General features: G+C 52.0%; 2 protein-coding genes across 5 annotated transcripts in view; one reads left to right on the top strand and one right to left on the bottom strand.

The window, feature by feature from the left end:
* SCAI (suppressor of cancer cell invasion) overlaps window positions 1-8,759 on the bottom strand; it is a 40,997-nt gene extending 32,238 nt beyond the window's left edge. The window contains exons 1-2 of one of the 4 annotated variants that reach the window (XM_061352596.1): window positions 8,611-8,759; window positions 8,420-8,464 (exon numbers count right to left, since the gene is read on the bottom strand). In XM_061352596.1, the coding sequence (XP_061208580.1) occupies window positions 8,420-8,464; window positions 8,611-8,663 (98 nt within the window). In that variant the 5' untranslated portion in view covers window positions 8,664-8,759. Of the gene's footprint in view, window positions 1-3,006; window positions 8,394-8,419; window positions 8,465-8,610 lie in introns of those variants that run through there. The other 3 variants (XM_061352595.1, XM_061352597.1, XM_061352598.1) reach the window with 3 other exon arrangements.
* Window positions 8,760-9,291: 532 nt separating this feature from the next.
* RPL35 (ribosomal protein L35) lies at window positions 9,292-10,837 on the top strand. Its single transcript, XM_061352594.1, has 4 exons — window positions 9,292-9,442; window positions 9,656-9,792; window positions 10,201-10,282; window positions 10,617-10,837. Exons 1-4 carry the CDS (start codon window positions 9,440-9,442, stop codon window positions 10,764-10,766), a joined length of 372 nt encoding a protein of 123 aa, XP_061208578.1. The 5' UTR covers window positions 9,292-9,439; the 3' UTR covers window positions 10,767-10,837.
* The last annotated feature ends 6,418 nt before the right edge of the window (window positions 10,838-17,255 follow it).

Genomic DNA, 17,255 nt, shown 5'->3' with positions numbered 1-17,255 from the left:
TGAACCACCTCACTACATGAGTACTTAGACAATAAAAGCTGTGAGTACCTATTAGCAGTGTTTTATCTACTTCACCTAAATGGTCAATTGAAAGAACAGCTCTCTTCTCACCAGAGCACCAGTATTAGACTTAAAAGTCTCATCTTACACTACCAGAGGCAAACAATCTCATTACAAAGACTTCAGCAATGTCATTGTTCTGTCTGGTATTTTACTAGTGAAACTAGAGTCCATAGTACTGAACATGAGCAGCATGGAGCACCCATATTTCACTATGTGATATACAACCTGTCTTTCTTACTTCAAAACCAGAAGAATTTAATCTTAACTTTGCAGACATTTATAAACTATCCCTTTCAGAAAACACAGAATGATTTTGTAAGCAGAAGGAGAAGCAACTCTTCCAAAAATCAGAACACATTACTCACTGTGTCACTTAACAGGTGACTTCACACACCTTACAACTACTGATTGCCATGGTGTTGCAGCCTTCCAAGGATAAAGTTTGGATATTAAACATTCACGCTATGCACAGGAACAAGTTTATTACAATGCAGAGATCAATGGTCAATGTGACCCAGTGAAGCTTCTTGACTAAAATTAGAACAAGAATCTGTATTTTATTTCAAGCTCCAGCCGTTCTGATTACTGAGCCTTCAGCTTTGTCCCTTAAATAACCCATCTACAACCTCCTGAACAGGACAGCACATGCACATCTAACAGGACAATCCAGGATGGTAAGTGCTGGGGATGGGGATAGGAGGGAGCATTCTCTTTTTTGGAGGAAATGCTCATGTTTTTTCCACCCACCCAAGTCATCAAGCTGCAAACTGAGTGTTGAATGAGAGTGGGTTGACTATATTGATTAACCTTTAGCCTGAGAATCAGAACTGTCTGTGACAGATGTAATACAGAACAGTAAACTGCCATGTCAACTACAGCCCCTAAACTCCTGCTGATCTGCAGTTTCATTGCTTGCATCATGTTGGCTTGAGATTTACAGCTGAGGCTCTGATTAATATTAACATTCTGGAGTTGAGCAGGAAGTATGTGCTTAGACAAGTGAAATGATGATAAGGGTAAGTAATGGCTGCATCCTGATTCACAGCTTTGTGGATAGGTTTACCATTTTAATCAGGAAATCACAGCACAGAAATATAAACTCTGTTTTTCAAATGCTTCCCACTCCTTACTTAGAGATGCAAGTGGTAACCAAAAAGCAAAAGCAAAGAGACTTTCTACAGCTACCTTACCGATACAGGAACTTCCCCAAGCTAAGATGTTATTTAGAACCGTTGTCTACAGAAACCAGTCGTGGAAAGTACGCTCCAATCTATCAGGATTTTATATGTCTCAAACATTGAGTCAGAGACCAGCTCTCTTTCCCACTTTTCATCCAGCACATCTCCCACAGCATCACTGCCAAAAGAGGACAGGATATAAATCCAGATGCCCAGTTGTTATCCATTTCTTATCTGCAGATTAGTAACAGATAAAACTAAGCTCTTGATCATTCATACCCAAAGCCTAGAATCATGATGTCTCAAATCTCTACCAACATCTGATCTTACCTTCATCAAGCAAGATGTCTACCTTTGCTCTGTGTTTGCCTCTCCTTTCCTTCTACAGACTGGTATACTCGCTCTCACGTTTTCTCTCAAAGCTATACTGCACGTTTTGGGAAACCCACCTGTGCGTTTCCATGTAATCTGCTGGGAGTGCTAGTCCTGACAGAGCCTCAGACAACACCAAATTAATTAGAACCCAGATTCATTCCTCTCACCAGAACACCTCATTTTCCATTGAGAGACACTGTCCCAAAGCTCCTGAGACACCACTCAGTTCTACTCAAGAAACACTGAAATAAATAAATCACCAGCACAGCCTCCCATATGCGTGTGGGCACGCACTGAGAGCTTTGCAGACTGCTGGAGTCTGTACTTCAGAGAGAACTGCAAGGAGCAATTATACATCAGACCATTTCTTTATAAAATACATGGGGGGAAAAGGGATTTCTTTATTATTCCAAGGTTTTTAGGAAGAGTTGGAACCAAACACAGGCATTTCTCATCCCCAACCACTGTTCACCTCGGGGCACGTCTGCACTGCAGTGGCTGCAGCTCTTCCAGAGGTACCAAGGTCCTTTCCCTGTAGCTCTCTTGGATGCTGCAGGAGGCATCTGTGAGCAGGCTGAGGCCCCACCATGGACCCCTGGCAGGGTCTGCAGTCCAGGACAGCAGCACCCAGGTTTGCCTTAAAGAACTGAAGTGTTTCTGTACCAGCTATGCTCACTGCTGTGTAAACATGCACACAGAATGCACAATGAAAAGGACTTGGGCAGAGCCCAGACTCTGGAGACATTTTCTGTTTGAACACCACAATAAAAAGCAACTTAAAATGTAACTTAAGAAAGAGAACCAAGAAGCAGTTTTATTTAGCTGATAATACTGGTCAAATTGTGTTCTCTCTGCTTATTTAAAAGGAGGTGAGCTAGGAGGGTAAAGAAACCTCTATTTTATAAGCCAATTGCAGGTGATTTTCAGCCAGCCTCACTGTAAATGCAACCAGTTCTACTCTTATTGGGAAATCTCCAAGAAAGTGTTTTTTCTATTAAAATACACTATTTTTACAGCTAACTTGCTTAACCTTTAGAGCTAGTCCTACTTCTGCAAGAGGGAAAACATCTTAAAAAATAGCAAAACCATACAAACCCAACTGAGCCAGCGACACGTTTGTGCATGAACATTCATCCTCTGCTCCACAGCGAGGAAGCCTGGTCCAGACTGACCTGCATGTGGCCGTTGCTCTTTCCCTACCCACCACAATAACCCCAGCTCTCCCACACAAAGGGACCTGCTTCAACCATCCCAGGACTCCACAAATGCCAAGCAGCTCGCCAGATGCCTCCTACAAAATACAACTCTTCCGTCCCCCCTTCCCATCAGTAGGTGCAGCAAACACATTGCTCTCCTTCAACTTCCCTGGAGTTCTGTGAAAAATACTCACTAGAAAACCTTCAGGACCTTTCTTCTTACAGCAACACTGGTGACATCAGGCAAGTGATTTAAAAGCTGCTTGGAGAAGAAGAAAAAAGAGGGCTCCTGACTGTGCAATTGCATAAACTTTGTTTCCTAAAGAGGGGAAAGGAGAAGGAAGGGGATATACAAGAAAAGAGGATAAAGACACACACGCACAGTTCTCCAGATGCAGGCTGCTATAGCAAGTAGAAGTAACAGACAGCAGGCACAGAGTTATATAAGAATTTTATTTTATTACTGCAAACTGAAAGTTTAATACTTTCACATGAATGTGTGGCTCATTCCTCAGCATATCAGGAGACCAGAAGTTTTGCAAACACTGTCTTATATTTAGACCTCAGAGCTAACATGAGCTGCCACCTCTGCATTACCTTTGACATCTCAGCAGGAACAGCCTCAAGACTTCCTATAGGGAAACAGCCTACACCACAAATTCAACCGCATTCCAAGTCAAATGAGCTTGAATATCCAGGATGCAGTGTCAATCCTACTATTTTAGCTTCAAATAAGTGCTTGTTCTATAGAATCAGGCTTTTCATTTATATTACACATCTTTAAAAATCCTTTTATTGGTTAAAGCACACCTGTCTGTATCCAGAGCTGCAGCTTTGGCATCTCTGCTCCCAGCACAATGCAGAGCTGCTCACTAACAGCATACCATGGAAACAGTATTGTCCCTTCTCGCCTTCTACACTGCGATCATCCAAGCCACACCTCACCAGCAGGCTCCTCTAAACGCACTATGGGTGGACTCACTTTAAATACAAGAGACATGGTATCACCATGGGATGCACGTGGCCTTTTTCAATTACCTTCATAATACAAAACTTCTGCTTCTCTTCTTTATGTTTCTGCCACTGGCAATTTGTTCCACCTTTGTCCATCCTGTGCCCTCTGTGAGCCTGCTTTCACTGCAGTTCATGACCTTTTGTGTACAGGATGAACAAAGGGCAAAGGCTAAAAATGTCATCACAGTTGGGCCTCTGTTCTTCTACCGACTTAAGTCGTGTGCTACTGAAAATGAGCTCAAGCTCAAAGTCAGACCGAGGCAAAATTTCTGGGTCACCAGGGCCCTGGGATCCACAGAAGATGGTTCAGAAGCAACGTGGAAGAAGATGCAAGCGCTTCCTTTCATCCAAATTCAAATCATGAATCTGTAGTGGTGCCTGCATGCCACCTACATGGTACTCAGTAGTCATTTGCATTGTATGAAAGAGCAATAGAAAAAAAGAACATCAGGCTAGCCTACTCTTGGCAGGGGTGGGAGGGGAAGAAGGGAGACAGAAAAACACCATCCGCTGCGGCAGGCCATGCTGTGTGTATTTACATTTCACAAGCTAAACTATTCAGTGGTTTATTTACACACAATGTTCTTGGAGCAGCTAAAATGCCAGTTGTGTTTTATCTTCATTTTGTGGCAATGCACATAATCCATGAAGTCATAGGAAGAGTCTGCAAGTGAGATACAAACCTTGTGCATCTGGAAAAGCACGTAAGCCACTGTGAGAAGGGAGAAAGGTTTTGGAAGCACAGGCACAACAAGGGTTGAAATGCATTAGTTATGACAAGACACTCAAATACAACCAAGGGACTCAAAAACAGCAAACAAGTCATAATACAGCAGCTTATGCTGCAGGGATTGAACATCCCAGGACACCTCTCGTAGCCAAGTCAACCTCCAGCAAGGCATACCGGGGCCTCAGGTCTCCATGGGCTGCCCCTCCATGTTAGAGTGAGGAGGGAATTGCAGTCAGCTCCATTTTATGCACATTTAATGGCAAGACGCCAACACAACTGTTGACTGAGCCAAATCTGGGCCCCCTTGAACTAAGCCATCACCTAAAGCAGGGCGGAAAAGCACATGCCTCTCGCATCCAGAGCGGCCAAATTCCTGAAAAGCATCCGAGTTACAAGATCGATTTTTTCCCCTTTCTTTACTCAGAAAACGACTGATGTTTTAACTCCTTGATTCACACATTAATGGAGAACTGAACGGCTGCTATACAAGGTAGCTTGATGTTAATGTGATGAAGAGAGCTCTTTCTGGCAAGTCAAATGATTTACTAGATGGTTCAAATGGCAGTCCAGACCAGCGTCCGATCTGGAGGGCAGCTATCATCACACTCTGCATCTTGTCAGCACTCTCAGCCAAGGTATCTGTGGCTGCTATCCAACTGGAGCCTTACCCTGACAAAAGAGAATGCAATACACAGGAAAGCTTTTTGATCTGGTCAATTCACTTCTTCTCTCCAAACTGTGTTTGGCAGCAAGATGTGAGCAAGCTCGGGAATTGCACGGAGAGCATCATCACTGGGAATTCACCCTCCTCAGTAGGAGCTGCTCCTAGACCATTCCTCAGCCACACAGCAGAGAAATCCCTCTGCTGCCTTCTGCTTTAATTATATTTTAAAAATTCAGCCTCTAGTCTGTGTTCCATTATCATAATAGCAATAATTAAAAATACTTCAAACGACGAGTCCTCTAAACCTGCTGTTCCATCCAGGCTTTTTGGCACCGCACACTTCCTTTCTTGACTGACATCCTCAGGGAACCAGATTGATGGTTATTCTATTCTATTCCTGTTGCAGGGCTGTACTGTGTTCTCTCAGCACATGTAAACTGCTAGGTAATATTTGTGTTGGCAACTAACTTACATACTTTATAGAAACAGACCTCTATTTGACCCGCCATGCAGCTCCCACACACAATTTGGTCTGCTCCCTTAAACTGTTTCCTTCTGCTGCAACACATACCCCATTCCATACCTCTGTTTCTAGCCTGTTTAAAGACCACATCCAGAACAGAGCTTATGTGCTTAAAGAGAGCAGCTCAGCTACAAAAGCCAAGCCTGCAGTATGTTCTTATGCAAGAATACCAAAGAAAATTATTGTAACACTTGCATGTACAGGTCCCGGTTTTCCTTCTCCAAAGACTGCTCCAAATGAGCATTTAGATGAAACAAAAGCTATGAAAAGTTCTGCTAAAAAAGACATCAAGACACAGATCTCTGTGATAAGACTCTGATGGCTGTATCATGCTTTAGGGGGCTGGGGAGGGCATGTTAGGGGAATTCACTTAAAATACAGTTAAATTTTATCTATTTAGGCATCACCTCAGAACACTTTCACACCAGAACTCTTCCTTCCTTGCCACCATGCAGAATAAAAGCCAAGCCAACAAATTAATGTGTCCAGAGGATCAAATGTATTCCCATCATCCATTTATACAGCAGCAGCTTATCAGCAACTCCATTTAAAGCCAACAAAGCCAAACCAGCATATAAGTGATGCAAAAAGAGGCGAAATCTGGCTGGCACATGCCAGGGCGAGTGCAGCTGCAGTGCGAGCAGAGGACTGTGCAGTCACATCATGTGACAGGAGCAGCACTGGCAGCAGAGGAGGGAGAGTTACAGCCCCCATCCTCCCACCTTCCTAAATCTCAGCCCTCAGTGCAGCGTTACCAGCAACACAATCTCATTTCAATGCAGAACTGACTCAGGTTATAAGCTTCATCAATATTTTGAGTTGTTATTCTCCATTTTTATTACTTCCCTCCACCAAATAAAAGAGGTGAATAACAACACAGGCAAGCTATGTATTCCTCCCACTGCTAGGCACTCTCAGCATTCTATCACTTGTAGATCTAGTTTCGCAACTAAGCAGGGTGAACACAGACCACGGCACTGCTGCTGCATCATTCTTACATGTAGCACTTAGCCCAAGTAGTCATCCTCATGATAAAATCTTCCAGTGTTTGTAAACGACATGGATTGTCAATTGAATTTTGATGCTGTATTGCACCTGTATTTCAAGATAAAACAATGATCACAATCTCCTTTGTAGCACAGCAAATTATTTCTTCTCTCCACTGAGTTTCTAGGAATGTTTTTTGTATTTTCTGTAGCAAAGAACTCAGCTATTACATTTGTGTAGGCTAGCTGTATTATTTCAGCACAACTGGAGAGAATTATGCTCTTTGCTTCTACTTAGGTGACCCAGTTTCTTTCATTTAACATAAATTGTGATTCACTTCATCAAAACATTTTGAGAGTGACTTATCTGATTCGAAAACAAAGCATCATCTCTTCTAAAATCATGCCCTACAGTTAGGTGTGATGCTTCTTAATCACTCCCTTATGAGCCTGAGCCAGGGCAGTTACAACTGTTACACTGCAGGGTTCACACAAGGTGAGAAGATGCACCAGGCAGTAACTGCATCTGCAAACTTCCCCAGCAAGAGCCGTACCAGGATGATCTTCCAGGATTTCTGAAGGCTGCTTCCAACACTGCAGTTCTGCTGCTCACAGGAATGGTGGGAGAGCACACGCATGCTGGGAGACTCACTTATACCAGCATTTTAAGTCATCATGGGGTTTAACAGTGCTGCTTTGCATCAGTTTAGACAAGATACTGAAAAATACAGGTTGCATTTGGGCAGCTCTTGCAAAATCTAGCAGGTTTTTATATTAAGGGATCCATTTTGCAGGTTGGAAGACTAGAATTGCTTAGCTAAGACACAGCTTAACCACAGGCTCTTGGAGCCTGGTTAATGAAGTACAGAAGTGTGACACATACTTTGATGGAAACAGGTCCTGTTCTGTGGTGGGAGACTAGACCCAGACTCTAGAAACCCACAGTACTGACCCTCAGTGTTTCACCTGGGACAGACTTTGGTTATGGGCATTTTCACAGCCAGCAATGGGTAAGAATTTTTGGGGGCACTGACACAACAGAACAACCTTCCAGCTTCCACCCCCAAAGGCATTTCACATCACCTATTGTCCAAAGCATTTCTCAGTACAAAACAAGCATTTGGAGAGGTGGAAGCTGCTGAGATAAAAGTTCAAAACCTGAGCAAATCCAGGACGGTTCCATCGAACCTGCAATTTGTATATCGAGCACAGACAGCTCTTGTAAAATCCGGCAACATTCCATCCAAAAGGATTCACTTTCCGATGCAGAAATCCGGCTACCTGTCAAAAGCACACTGAACACCTCCAGCCCCACCAGCCGGGAGAGGGAAGATAACATCAAGAACGAAGAAGTTAATGAAGAGGGGACCGTTTTGGAAACGATCGCGGTTCCATTGCAAAGCAAGGCCTAAGCAGAAGACGTGTCACATCGTATTCCTCTTCCCCGTCCGCAGCAGACAGCGGTGAGCGCGGCTCCGTGCACCCAGGCACAGGGCCTCGGCAGCCTGCACCGCCATCGCAGCCCTGGCACAGAGCACAGACCCCGCGGGAAGCTCCGGGGAGCTTCAGAAGGCGCCGAACACCGCGGCGGAGCCCGCCCGCCGTCGGGAGCTGCTCACCGGTGCGGGCTGCTCCGCACAGCCCCGGCCGCCCCCACCCGCACCTGCCGAGCCGCCCGCTCCCGCCTTACCTGGGCTTCCGCTTGCGGCAGGGTTCCTCCGCCGGGCCTGGAGCTCTGCGGGGACAAGACAGCGGTGAGGGGCGAGACAGCGGTGAGGGGCGCGCCGCCGCCGGGCCTGCCCCGAGGCGCCCGCAGCCGCCGCCGCTCCCGCCCGCCCGCGCCGCCGCCCCGCCCGCGCCCCGCCGCTACGCCCCCCACACCTGGAGGCCGGGCCGGTGCGGGGCAGGCGCTGTCGGGCAGCTCCCCTCACCATCCGCGCCACCTCCCACCGCTCCCGGGCACAGCCGCCAGCGCCGCCGCGGCGGAGGCTTCGGCTGCACGGAGCGCGGCTGCCGCCTCACGCTAGTCTGGGCCGGCCTCGCCCCGCCCTCACCCGCACCTATTGGAGGAGCGCCCGGGCTAACGGCGAGGCAGCCTTCTGATTGGCTCCACTGGCCGTCACTCAAGACCCCCCCCTTCCCGCCCGCGCGGTGCCGTGAGGCTCGGCGCCGCTGCCTGGATACGGAGGGAGGCGGCGTGCGGCGGCGCCACCGTGCGGCCGGGCCTGTCGCGACTGGACGCGACCGGCTCCTTCCCGCCCGGCCACCTGCGTGCACAGCCCAGCCCAGCCCCGCTCCCGCCCCGCCCGCCGTCACATCCCCACCGCTGCCGGGGTACGAGTGCCGCACCTCGGCCGGCGCGGGAGCACCAGCTGCACTCTGACGGCTCCAGCGGCTGAAAGAGACTGGGGGACGGCGGCGGCAGCACCAGGGCTCGGCGGCAGCAGAAATCCGCTGCGGCAGAGCAGCAGCCCCCTCCTGAGGGCTGCAGCCCCGTACCCGGGGCTGCCACCGTTGTCCCGCCGCCGCCTCCCGCCTTCCCTGTCAGGGCCCGCGGCCGGTACCACCGCGCTGCCGGCGGAGGGGGGTGCGCAGCGCAGGCTCCTCCCCCCGTCCAGCCGCGGATTGGTAGGCTCCGGCCGACAGCGCCTCCTCTTGTCCCCTCGCGGCTTCCGTCCCTTCTGCCCGGAGTGGCGCCGGTGCTGCCATCATGGTGAGCAATTGCGGGCTTCCACCGGTACAATCCGGCGGCATCCGCGCGGGTCTCGCTGCCGGCCGGGCCCCGCCGCCGTCACGATGCGGGGGAGATTGGGGTGGGCGATGATGCGGGACCGGAGGGGCGGCGGGAGGCCGCGGGGAGGCGGCCCGGGCGGGGATCGCGGCGGGATCCCGGGAGCGGGGCTCACGGCTTCGCCGCCGTACGCAGGCCAAGATCAAGGCCCGAGACCTACGCGGGAAGAAGAAGGAGGAGCTGCTGAAGCAGTTGGACGATCTGAAGGTGGAGCTGTCTCAGCTTCGCGTGGCCAAAGTGACCGGCGGGGCCGCCTCCAAGCTCTCCAAGATGTGAGTGGGGCCCGGGCCGCGTCCCGGTTAACGCCTGTCGGTGTGACTGCGGGGGGCAGGCGGAGGGGCCTGCCTGAGCCTTAGCGGGGGAGTGAGCGGTGCTGGCTGCCGGTAACGTGTAGGAGGCTCGGGCTGGGGCGCGCTGTGCTTGAGGAGCACATTATGATCCGTGCGGCCCCTTTGTACTGCGCAGAAAGGGGGGGAAACGGTACAAAAAGGCTTGAAAATGAGTTTGTGGTCGGAGATGTTGAGCTGAGATGTGCCGGAAGTTGTTGGTGTTTTGCTACAAGGTGCTGCAGCGTAAGTTACGTGGTTGTAGCATGCACAGGTTTCCTTTATACTGGGTTTTAGATCTGTGGCGCTGCTGTGTTAGTGTGTTCTGTGACATCCTTCTGTTCCCACCTGCAGACGTGTGGTGCGCAAATCCATTGCCAGAGTCTTAACTGTTATCAATCAGACCCAGAAGGAGAACTTGAGGAAGTTTTACAAGGTAAGAACAAACATCTCACATAGTGATCTTTTATCTCTTATTATTTTCGTATACATATTTCATAAGAAAGAAACAGTTTTGTAGATTGTTCCTTAAAAGCTCAAGAAGAAAATGTGTGTGTTCAGTTTTCAAGTTCTCTAGTCGTGACTCCTTTTTATTGCAAGCCTCCCCCAAGTTCTGTAAGCTTGGTGTGAATCTGCTGTTGCCAGGAGGGTCTTCTGGACAGCATCACCTCTTTGGGGTGTAGCAGCTTGTTTAGAAGGTGCTGCTCTCTTTGTGCTCATGCACCTGACTGGGACATCACAGTCCCTTAACTGTTTGTTTCTGCAAACAGGGCAAAAAGTATAAACCTCTCGATCTGCGGCCGAAGAAGACTCGTGCCATGCGGCGCAGGTTAAACAAGCATGAAGAAAACCTGAAGACCAAAAAACAGCAGCGAAAGGAACGTCTGTACCCAGCCCGGAAATATGCCATCAAGGCATAAACCTGCAGGGTGCTGAGAGTCCTTGCTGATACCAGCTGAGTATGGCTCATTAAATAGAGTTTTGTTTGGAAGCTGTTGTGGTCATTTTCTTGGTAGTAGTGAGATAAAGATGTCATAATCTTTATGAGGAGAAATCAGAGCATTCAGAGAAAGTTTATTTGAGCTTTTATTGCTAATGAAAATAGTAATGTGCAGTTTAAGATCATTGTCCTCTTTGAAAAGCAGGCAGAATGGTACAGGTCTTTAAGCTGGTTCAACTTAATGTGTAAAGTGTTTAGCTTCAGACTGATTTAAAGCTGAAACTTGACACAGATGCTTACAGCGAGTCAGTGTTCATTGCTTCAGTACCTTGAATGTTTAGGTTTTGTCTTGTGCCGGTGTTTTGTGTTAGGTGAAGAGATTTTGAGGTGTTTTAGCAGACTTCATTGAAACTGAAGGCTTCCTGCAGCAGTTGGTTTGGATCTCTGTGCAACTAGTGCCAAAGAATCTGTCTTTCCCTGGTTCAGATGGATGCCGTAGGTGGCTTGCCAAGTTGAGCTGCAGCAAGGGGTGGCCAGAGGCTGCTGCAGCCTCCTTCCAAGAAACTCCCGTAATTACAGCAGGGAAGCTGGGTTCCTGCATCATCCTTCAGAATTGTTCCCACTTGCAGCTGATTCAATCTTTGCAGACAGCTCCTGGAAGTGTGAGGTTGTGCATGGGGTGATGGGGACAGTGAAGGCTCCACCTGATGGCACCTCTCAGCAAGGGCACATTTGGATGTGCAGTGTGTTTTGTGTCTGTGCTGGACTGCAGGTGCTTGTGGGCAATGACCTGCACAAGCTGCACTGCTGCCTGTTACAAAGCCTCCAGGCTGGAGCTGTGCTTGCCCTTGAGTTTGGAGAATAAAGAGGAATTGATTCTGGCGGTGTTTCTTTTGGATGAGGATAGTTCAACCAGACTGTTGTTTGCACACTGCGTTACATGCTTTGGGATGGGAAGAGGGGAATCTAAGTTCCAGTTAAGTGTTAGGAAAATGTAGAAAGGGGTTGGTAGTTCCAGAGCAAGCATTCTTGTGTGCATGTGAGGGAAACTTGGAAAAAGCTGAGCTTTAAGGTTGTTTTCTCTCAGTCAAGGCACTCTGGTCTCACAGTTCCATGCTTCCACCTGTGAAGTGCGGAACTAGTTAAAGGGTTTGACTTTCCATTCCCCATGGAGTTCTTTGGGACTCAGATGGAGTTGCAGTTCCAAAGGCCTTTTTTGGTGCTGGTGTAAGGAAGAGTTATGAAGTGCTGCTCGAGCATCAGGGATGCAGCAGTCATGGTTCGTGTTAGTGTAGCCAGTGCATTCTAGCACAAAAAATTCTCTACCCATTAGGGGGTCCTTAGATTGGATCCAGATTCTGTTTAGGAAAAAGATCTTAATTCTGCTCGCTGAGCTAAGCATACATCTGAAGGGTTTTTGAGCCTCAAACAAGTTTCAACCAGAGAGAGGTCTAATTATGTGTGGTAAAGTGAATTTCCCATATATTGAGCTATTGGGAGGGATAGCTTTGCAATGACGCTAGTACTGGCTGCGGTGGCTTTGGGAGCTTAGCGTGGTCCTGAACACGATACATCTGGCAGAGGAGGCCCAGCCTGGCACAGCTCAGTCCTGAGCCCCAAATGGGGCCAGGCTGCTGAAACGTGCTGTAGTATGGCCTGTTGCCTGTGGGAACTGGCTCCTTCTGCTCACGTTCCCATTGCCATGAAGTCAGGCAGGGTTACACAGTGCTTTGTGTTGGGTTTCTGAATACCCTGCAGTGGCAGCAGCCACTCCTGGAGAAGCACGTGCTTTTCACCCGCATGCATGGCCCTCCAGCACACCGTGGCGAGGATCACAGATCCACACACTCCTGTCCCAGGAGCCTGGTGCCTGGAAAAAGGGAAGAGGCTGCTCCCTGTGCTGGGAAACATGCAGGCTGCTTCTATCAGGTTGTGCCCACCTGCGTTTTGGCCTCTTGTAGATGGGTGTCGGGTGCCCCATGCTCCTCAGGCAGTGCTGCTGAGGGGAGCATGAGGGCTCATGCCAGCATTTGTGACACTGAAAAGCAAAGGCAGGTAACATTACCCTAATGGCATTGCAGAGGCTGCTCCTGGATGGTGTGAGCTGTGGGGCAGCTTGAAAATGGGTGTAGGAAGAAGGTGGATGCCTCTGATGGCAGCGTCGAGGGGAAGTCACAGGTTTGGAGAGCAGCATCATGACCAGAGAAGACTCTAAACACATGCCCAAACAGCAGCTTGATGCTGGCACCTCTGAGCATCCTGAAGTCACATCTGGGAGGGTTTTGCTGGTATTTGTGTGTCAGCAGCTCTAGAGGGGGAATGGTTCAGGTTGGTAGGCGCCTCTGATGCAACTGCCTACTTGCTGCAAGGCCGATTTTGGGGATAAATCAGTTTGATACAACTGAAGTATCTGTCACTGAAATCCCCGTCAATCTGATGTATTTTTGAACCTTTTCTGTACACTTTTGTAAATGAAGAGCAAACCAGAGGGTTCTCAGCTCAGTGCAGCCTCATCCTGCCCCACAGCACTGGGTCAGGCCCAGCATTTGCCCCCAAGGACAGACTGTTTCTGCCTCCTGCCCAGAGGGTTGTGGAGCAAAGTGTGGGGCTGCTCCCTTGGGAGAGGGAATGCTGGCACAGGGGGAGTAGGTGACCTGCCAGACACCTGGCTGGGAAGCTGGGACTGCACCCAGCCGCCATCCCCATGCTGAAGCAGGAGTCAGTACAGGAGGACAGCTCCAGCTTCACTTTGTGCACAATCCACAGCAGCTATTTGAGGAGGTAAATGAGTTTCTGGCACCACACTAAATCCTGGGGCTGAATTACTCCATCCACCCGTAGCAGGATGGCAAAACCAACCAGTCCAGCCCTTTCATCAGAATTACACTGTTCTGTCACAGAAGACATCCCAAGGACAAGCAGCTCCTTAAATCAGAAACAACATCCCGATTGTCCAAATGGATGCAGAGGTGAAGTGAGGGGCTCTAGCACGGGTTTCCCCCAGGGCACAGGTGGAGAAGATGCTTGTTACTGCTGCAGCGCAAGGCAGGTGCTTGTCCTGGGCTGTGTCATCAGTGCCTGGGGGTCTCCAGCACTCTCCTTCAAGACCCTGCACAGCTGCCAGTGCTGCTGCTGGTTTAGCACCAGTGTTTGCAGAGCGTCAGGGCCTCTGAGGCTCAGAAGGGTTCGTTTTCCCTTGCAAGTGCGGCTGTCCCCCAGCATCGGAGCAGGAACGGGGCGGCGGGGCCCTGCTCCTGAGCAGCCCAGGGAAAGCTGCTCCTCACCAAATGAATCATTTCCAGGGCGGGGATGAGGAGGGAGGAGCAGCCAGGGGCTGAGTGCAGGGCACGGCCCAGGGCTGATGCCACTGCCGAGGGAGCCCTGGCCGCCTGCCCTGAGCAGTGTTCAGCAGGACCAGATGTTCCTCTCCCCCAGTACAGTAGGCACCGGCCAAGCGCTGATGGTGTCTATGGGCCCTGCCAGGACCCGCTTTGGGACCTCATTTGCAGCTGGGGCAGGAGTCAGGGGTAAGGGGAGAGCTGCCGAGGGAGCAGAGACAGATGCGAGCCCTACAAGGTCTTCACCTCCCTTGGCCAGTGTTTGCTGTGATGGACACAAGCCCCAGCTCTTCTGACGCTCCTGGCATTGCTCCCCTCACCTCCCTCCTCTGGGATGGCTCCTCAGCAGCGGTAACTCTGAGCGCTGACCCTGGTCTCTGCATGCAGCAGGGCGTGCAGGGAGCATGGTGGGACCCGCAAGGTGCTGCGCAGGGCAGGATGGGCAGGGAGCTTGGGAACGACCGCCCTGGCCGTATCCAGATGCCTTTCACCATTCCACATCCCTCTGTGTGCGAGGGCAGAGGCGGTCCCGCCCGGCGGCGTGCGAGCAGTGTCTGGTGCATCGGGCTGACAGCAAACCCCACGCTGTGATCGCCCGCTCTGGTGGGGAAACACCGCATCCCTCCGGCCAGGCAGGCTCTGCCCGGGGCAGCCGCCCGCTCCCTGCCCTCAATGCCCCTTCTGTTGGCTGGGCTGGGGGAGGACTTGCCCCGCGCTGCCCCAGTCCCACTGCTCCCATCAATACGAGCAGTGTCTGGATGCAGGTGCTGCGCAGTGGGGCCCTGATCCCACCATCCAGGGAGCTCCCGGATGAAGGTGGCCCTTGGGCTCCCAGGGGACAGAGGCTCCTGCTCCCTGCCAGCCCGGCTGCGCATCTGCAGGGTGATGGAAGAGCCCTTGGACAGGGGTGAGCAGAGCCCAGCCGTGAGAGTGGCCCATGGGCAGCGCAGTGTCCTGTGCCATGGGGTGCTGAAGGGAAGGGGTGCTGCAGGGTGTACCCCCCTCTGCTGGGGGAACTGGCATGGTTTGGAGCTGGCAGTGTCAAGCCCGGGAACAGATTCCTGTTTCCACTGGTGAGTGAGTCAGCGGCGGCACCGCCAAGGCCCAGGGCTCCCTCCCTTCCCTCCGGCCACTGCCACCTCAGCCACGCAGCCCTCTCCTGCTGCCGCTCGGGATCGGCAGCCTCTGCACCTATGGCCCTGCGGATGGGTGCTGCCTGCGCCCACTGCTCTGCAGCAGCGCCATGCTGGGAGCAGCGTCAGTGCTGAGCTGTGCCCTCTGTGCCTGCCCCATCCCAAAGAGGGGGACATGGAGGGACACAGAGGCCCCTGCTCCCGCGGGTGGGTTCACGCCTCCGTTTCCCCACCACACGTTTCTGGCAGGCCCCTGCAGCCGCAGGAAGGTGCGAGCAGAGCCGGCAGCGCCCGCTGCTCCCCGACCCCAGCGCTGTTTGAGTTGGTCAGCGCTCGCATCCTGAGCCCCCGCTGCACTTCCAGACACGGCTCCGCTGCGGTTACAAGAGAAGCAGCTCCCCACTGCGAGAGCAGCCCTGGCCAAGGGGAAGCGCTTGAGCGGGTTTGGTACTGGGCACCCACACACCCCTTCCGAAGGGAGCCCTGTGCGCTGTGTCCTCCCCTGGGGGTGCAATGATCTGGTGGGATACTCATCTCGATGAGGCGCTGCCCTGCAAGCATGGCTCAGCAAGGATGCCCAAGCCGAGTGTGCGTGCAGAGCGGTGCCAGCTCCATCTTGCTGCGCTGCTGCCGTGACCGGGAGCCAGGACACGTCCCTGGGGAGCAGCAGGGAGAGGCACATCGGGAAATGCCTCCCCTCCCTGTGCTGCCAGGGCTGCCGGCAGCGGGGCCTGCACAGAGGGACGGGTCAGGGAGGGCAATAAAAATAGATCCCTGTGACGCTCGGTGCTGCTGCTCTGCCTTTGAAGCGTGTTTGCAATGTGGGCACAGCCCCAGCACTCGCTTCCACCTGCTCTGGATGCGCATCACCTCCTTCCTGGGTCAGCAGCTCCCGGATGGAGATAGGAATGGAGGGAAGAGAGCCCGATTGCAATCAGAAGCTCCGAGCACAGCCATTCCCAGCCCTGCAGCCCCCGAGCAGGCAGCTCTTGGCTCTTTGTGGCCAGGGAAGGGCTGCGTGGCCATGGGTGAGTTGTTGGAGTGTCTTGTGCCCAGGATGCGGCGGGCACAGGGCAGCTGGTGGTGGCTGGGCTGCACCACTGAGGCTCCAGCACTTGGGTGGAACAGGACTGGGGCTTTCAGTGCACCCTGAGCATGTGCCAACAGGCTGCAGCCAGGGACAGGCTCCATCCGGGATGCAGGGCTGGTGCCATGCTCTACCTGCTGCGTATCCTGCCCTCCCAACGGCTGGTCCCCTTACCTGGGGCTCACCTGCAGCCCCGAGACAGCTCTGTGCTGTGCCAGCACCATGGCATGGTGCGGATGAGGCCAGCTCCATGGCAGGGCAGGCAGGACTTCCAGCAGGGCCAGGAATGAGGCAAACCCACCACAAACAAACCAACCCCAGCCAGTAACTGAGGGGGAGATGGGAGGGGATCAGGGCTTCACTGCCCAGCCTCACCCAGCCGACAGTGGAGCCCAAATGGCCTCAGCCACCCTTCCCCAGGCACCATCATGGGGGCCTCGGGCACTGCAGCCCCCCAGCATCCCTGTCTCAAGCTTCATTTGCTGCGTGCTGCTGAGCTGAGAGATTCTAATCTTTTAATCACGTTATGAGCCGAGGTGGTGCCGGCCACGCACAGGAGGAATGTCTGGAAGCCAGCAGCGCCCGGCGCGGCGGGAGCCCATCCTGTCCCTGGCCACACATCCCCACCGTGTCCTGCTAAGGAGCCCCGTCCTGCCTGGGACCAGGACCAGAACCTGGGGCTGGAGATCGGACAGGATGGGCTGGTTGGGCCATAGGCAGGGAATGTCAGAGCAGGCGCTCAGAGACTTTTCCATGAACCCGACCTGGGATGTGGTTCCCTGATGTACAATAGCAGAGAAGGGGGATCAGGGTGACTTTAGACTGAGTAAAAGGTGGAGGGGGTCCGGGAAGCCCAAAGGACCCAACACAATAACCCCATTTGGAAACAAGAGCCCATTTGTTTTTGCTCA

The sequence above is a fragment of the Neopsephotus bourkii genome, unplaced genomic scaffold (assembly GCF_033783945.1).
Source record: "Neopsephotus bourkii isolate Nb327-2 ecotype Australia unplaced genomic scaffold, CSIRO-AGI_Nbou_v1 NB_659, whole genome shotgun sequence".
Classification (NCBI taxonomy): domain Eukaryota; kingdom Metazoa; phylum Chordata; class Aves; order Psittaciformes; family Psittacidae; genus Neopsephotus; species Neopsephotus bourkii.
The sequence above is the reverse complement of the archived record's forward strand: the minus strand, read 5'-3'. Positions and strand labels throughout refer to the sequence as shown.

Bases quoted from the DNA above. Each gene is read 5' to 3' on its own strand.
- RPL35 (XM_061352594.1), top strand. The intron at 9,793-10,200 runs GTGAGTGGGGCC...TCCCACCTGCAG, and splicing joins GCCTCCAAGCTCTCCAAGAT to ACGTGTGGTGCGCAAATCCA. The intron at 10,283-10,616 runs GTAAGAACAAAC...TTCTGCAAACAG, and splicing joins ACTTGAGGAAGTTTTACAAG to GGCAAAAAGTATAAACCTCT.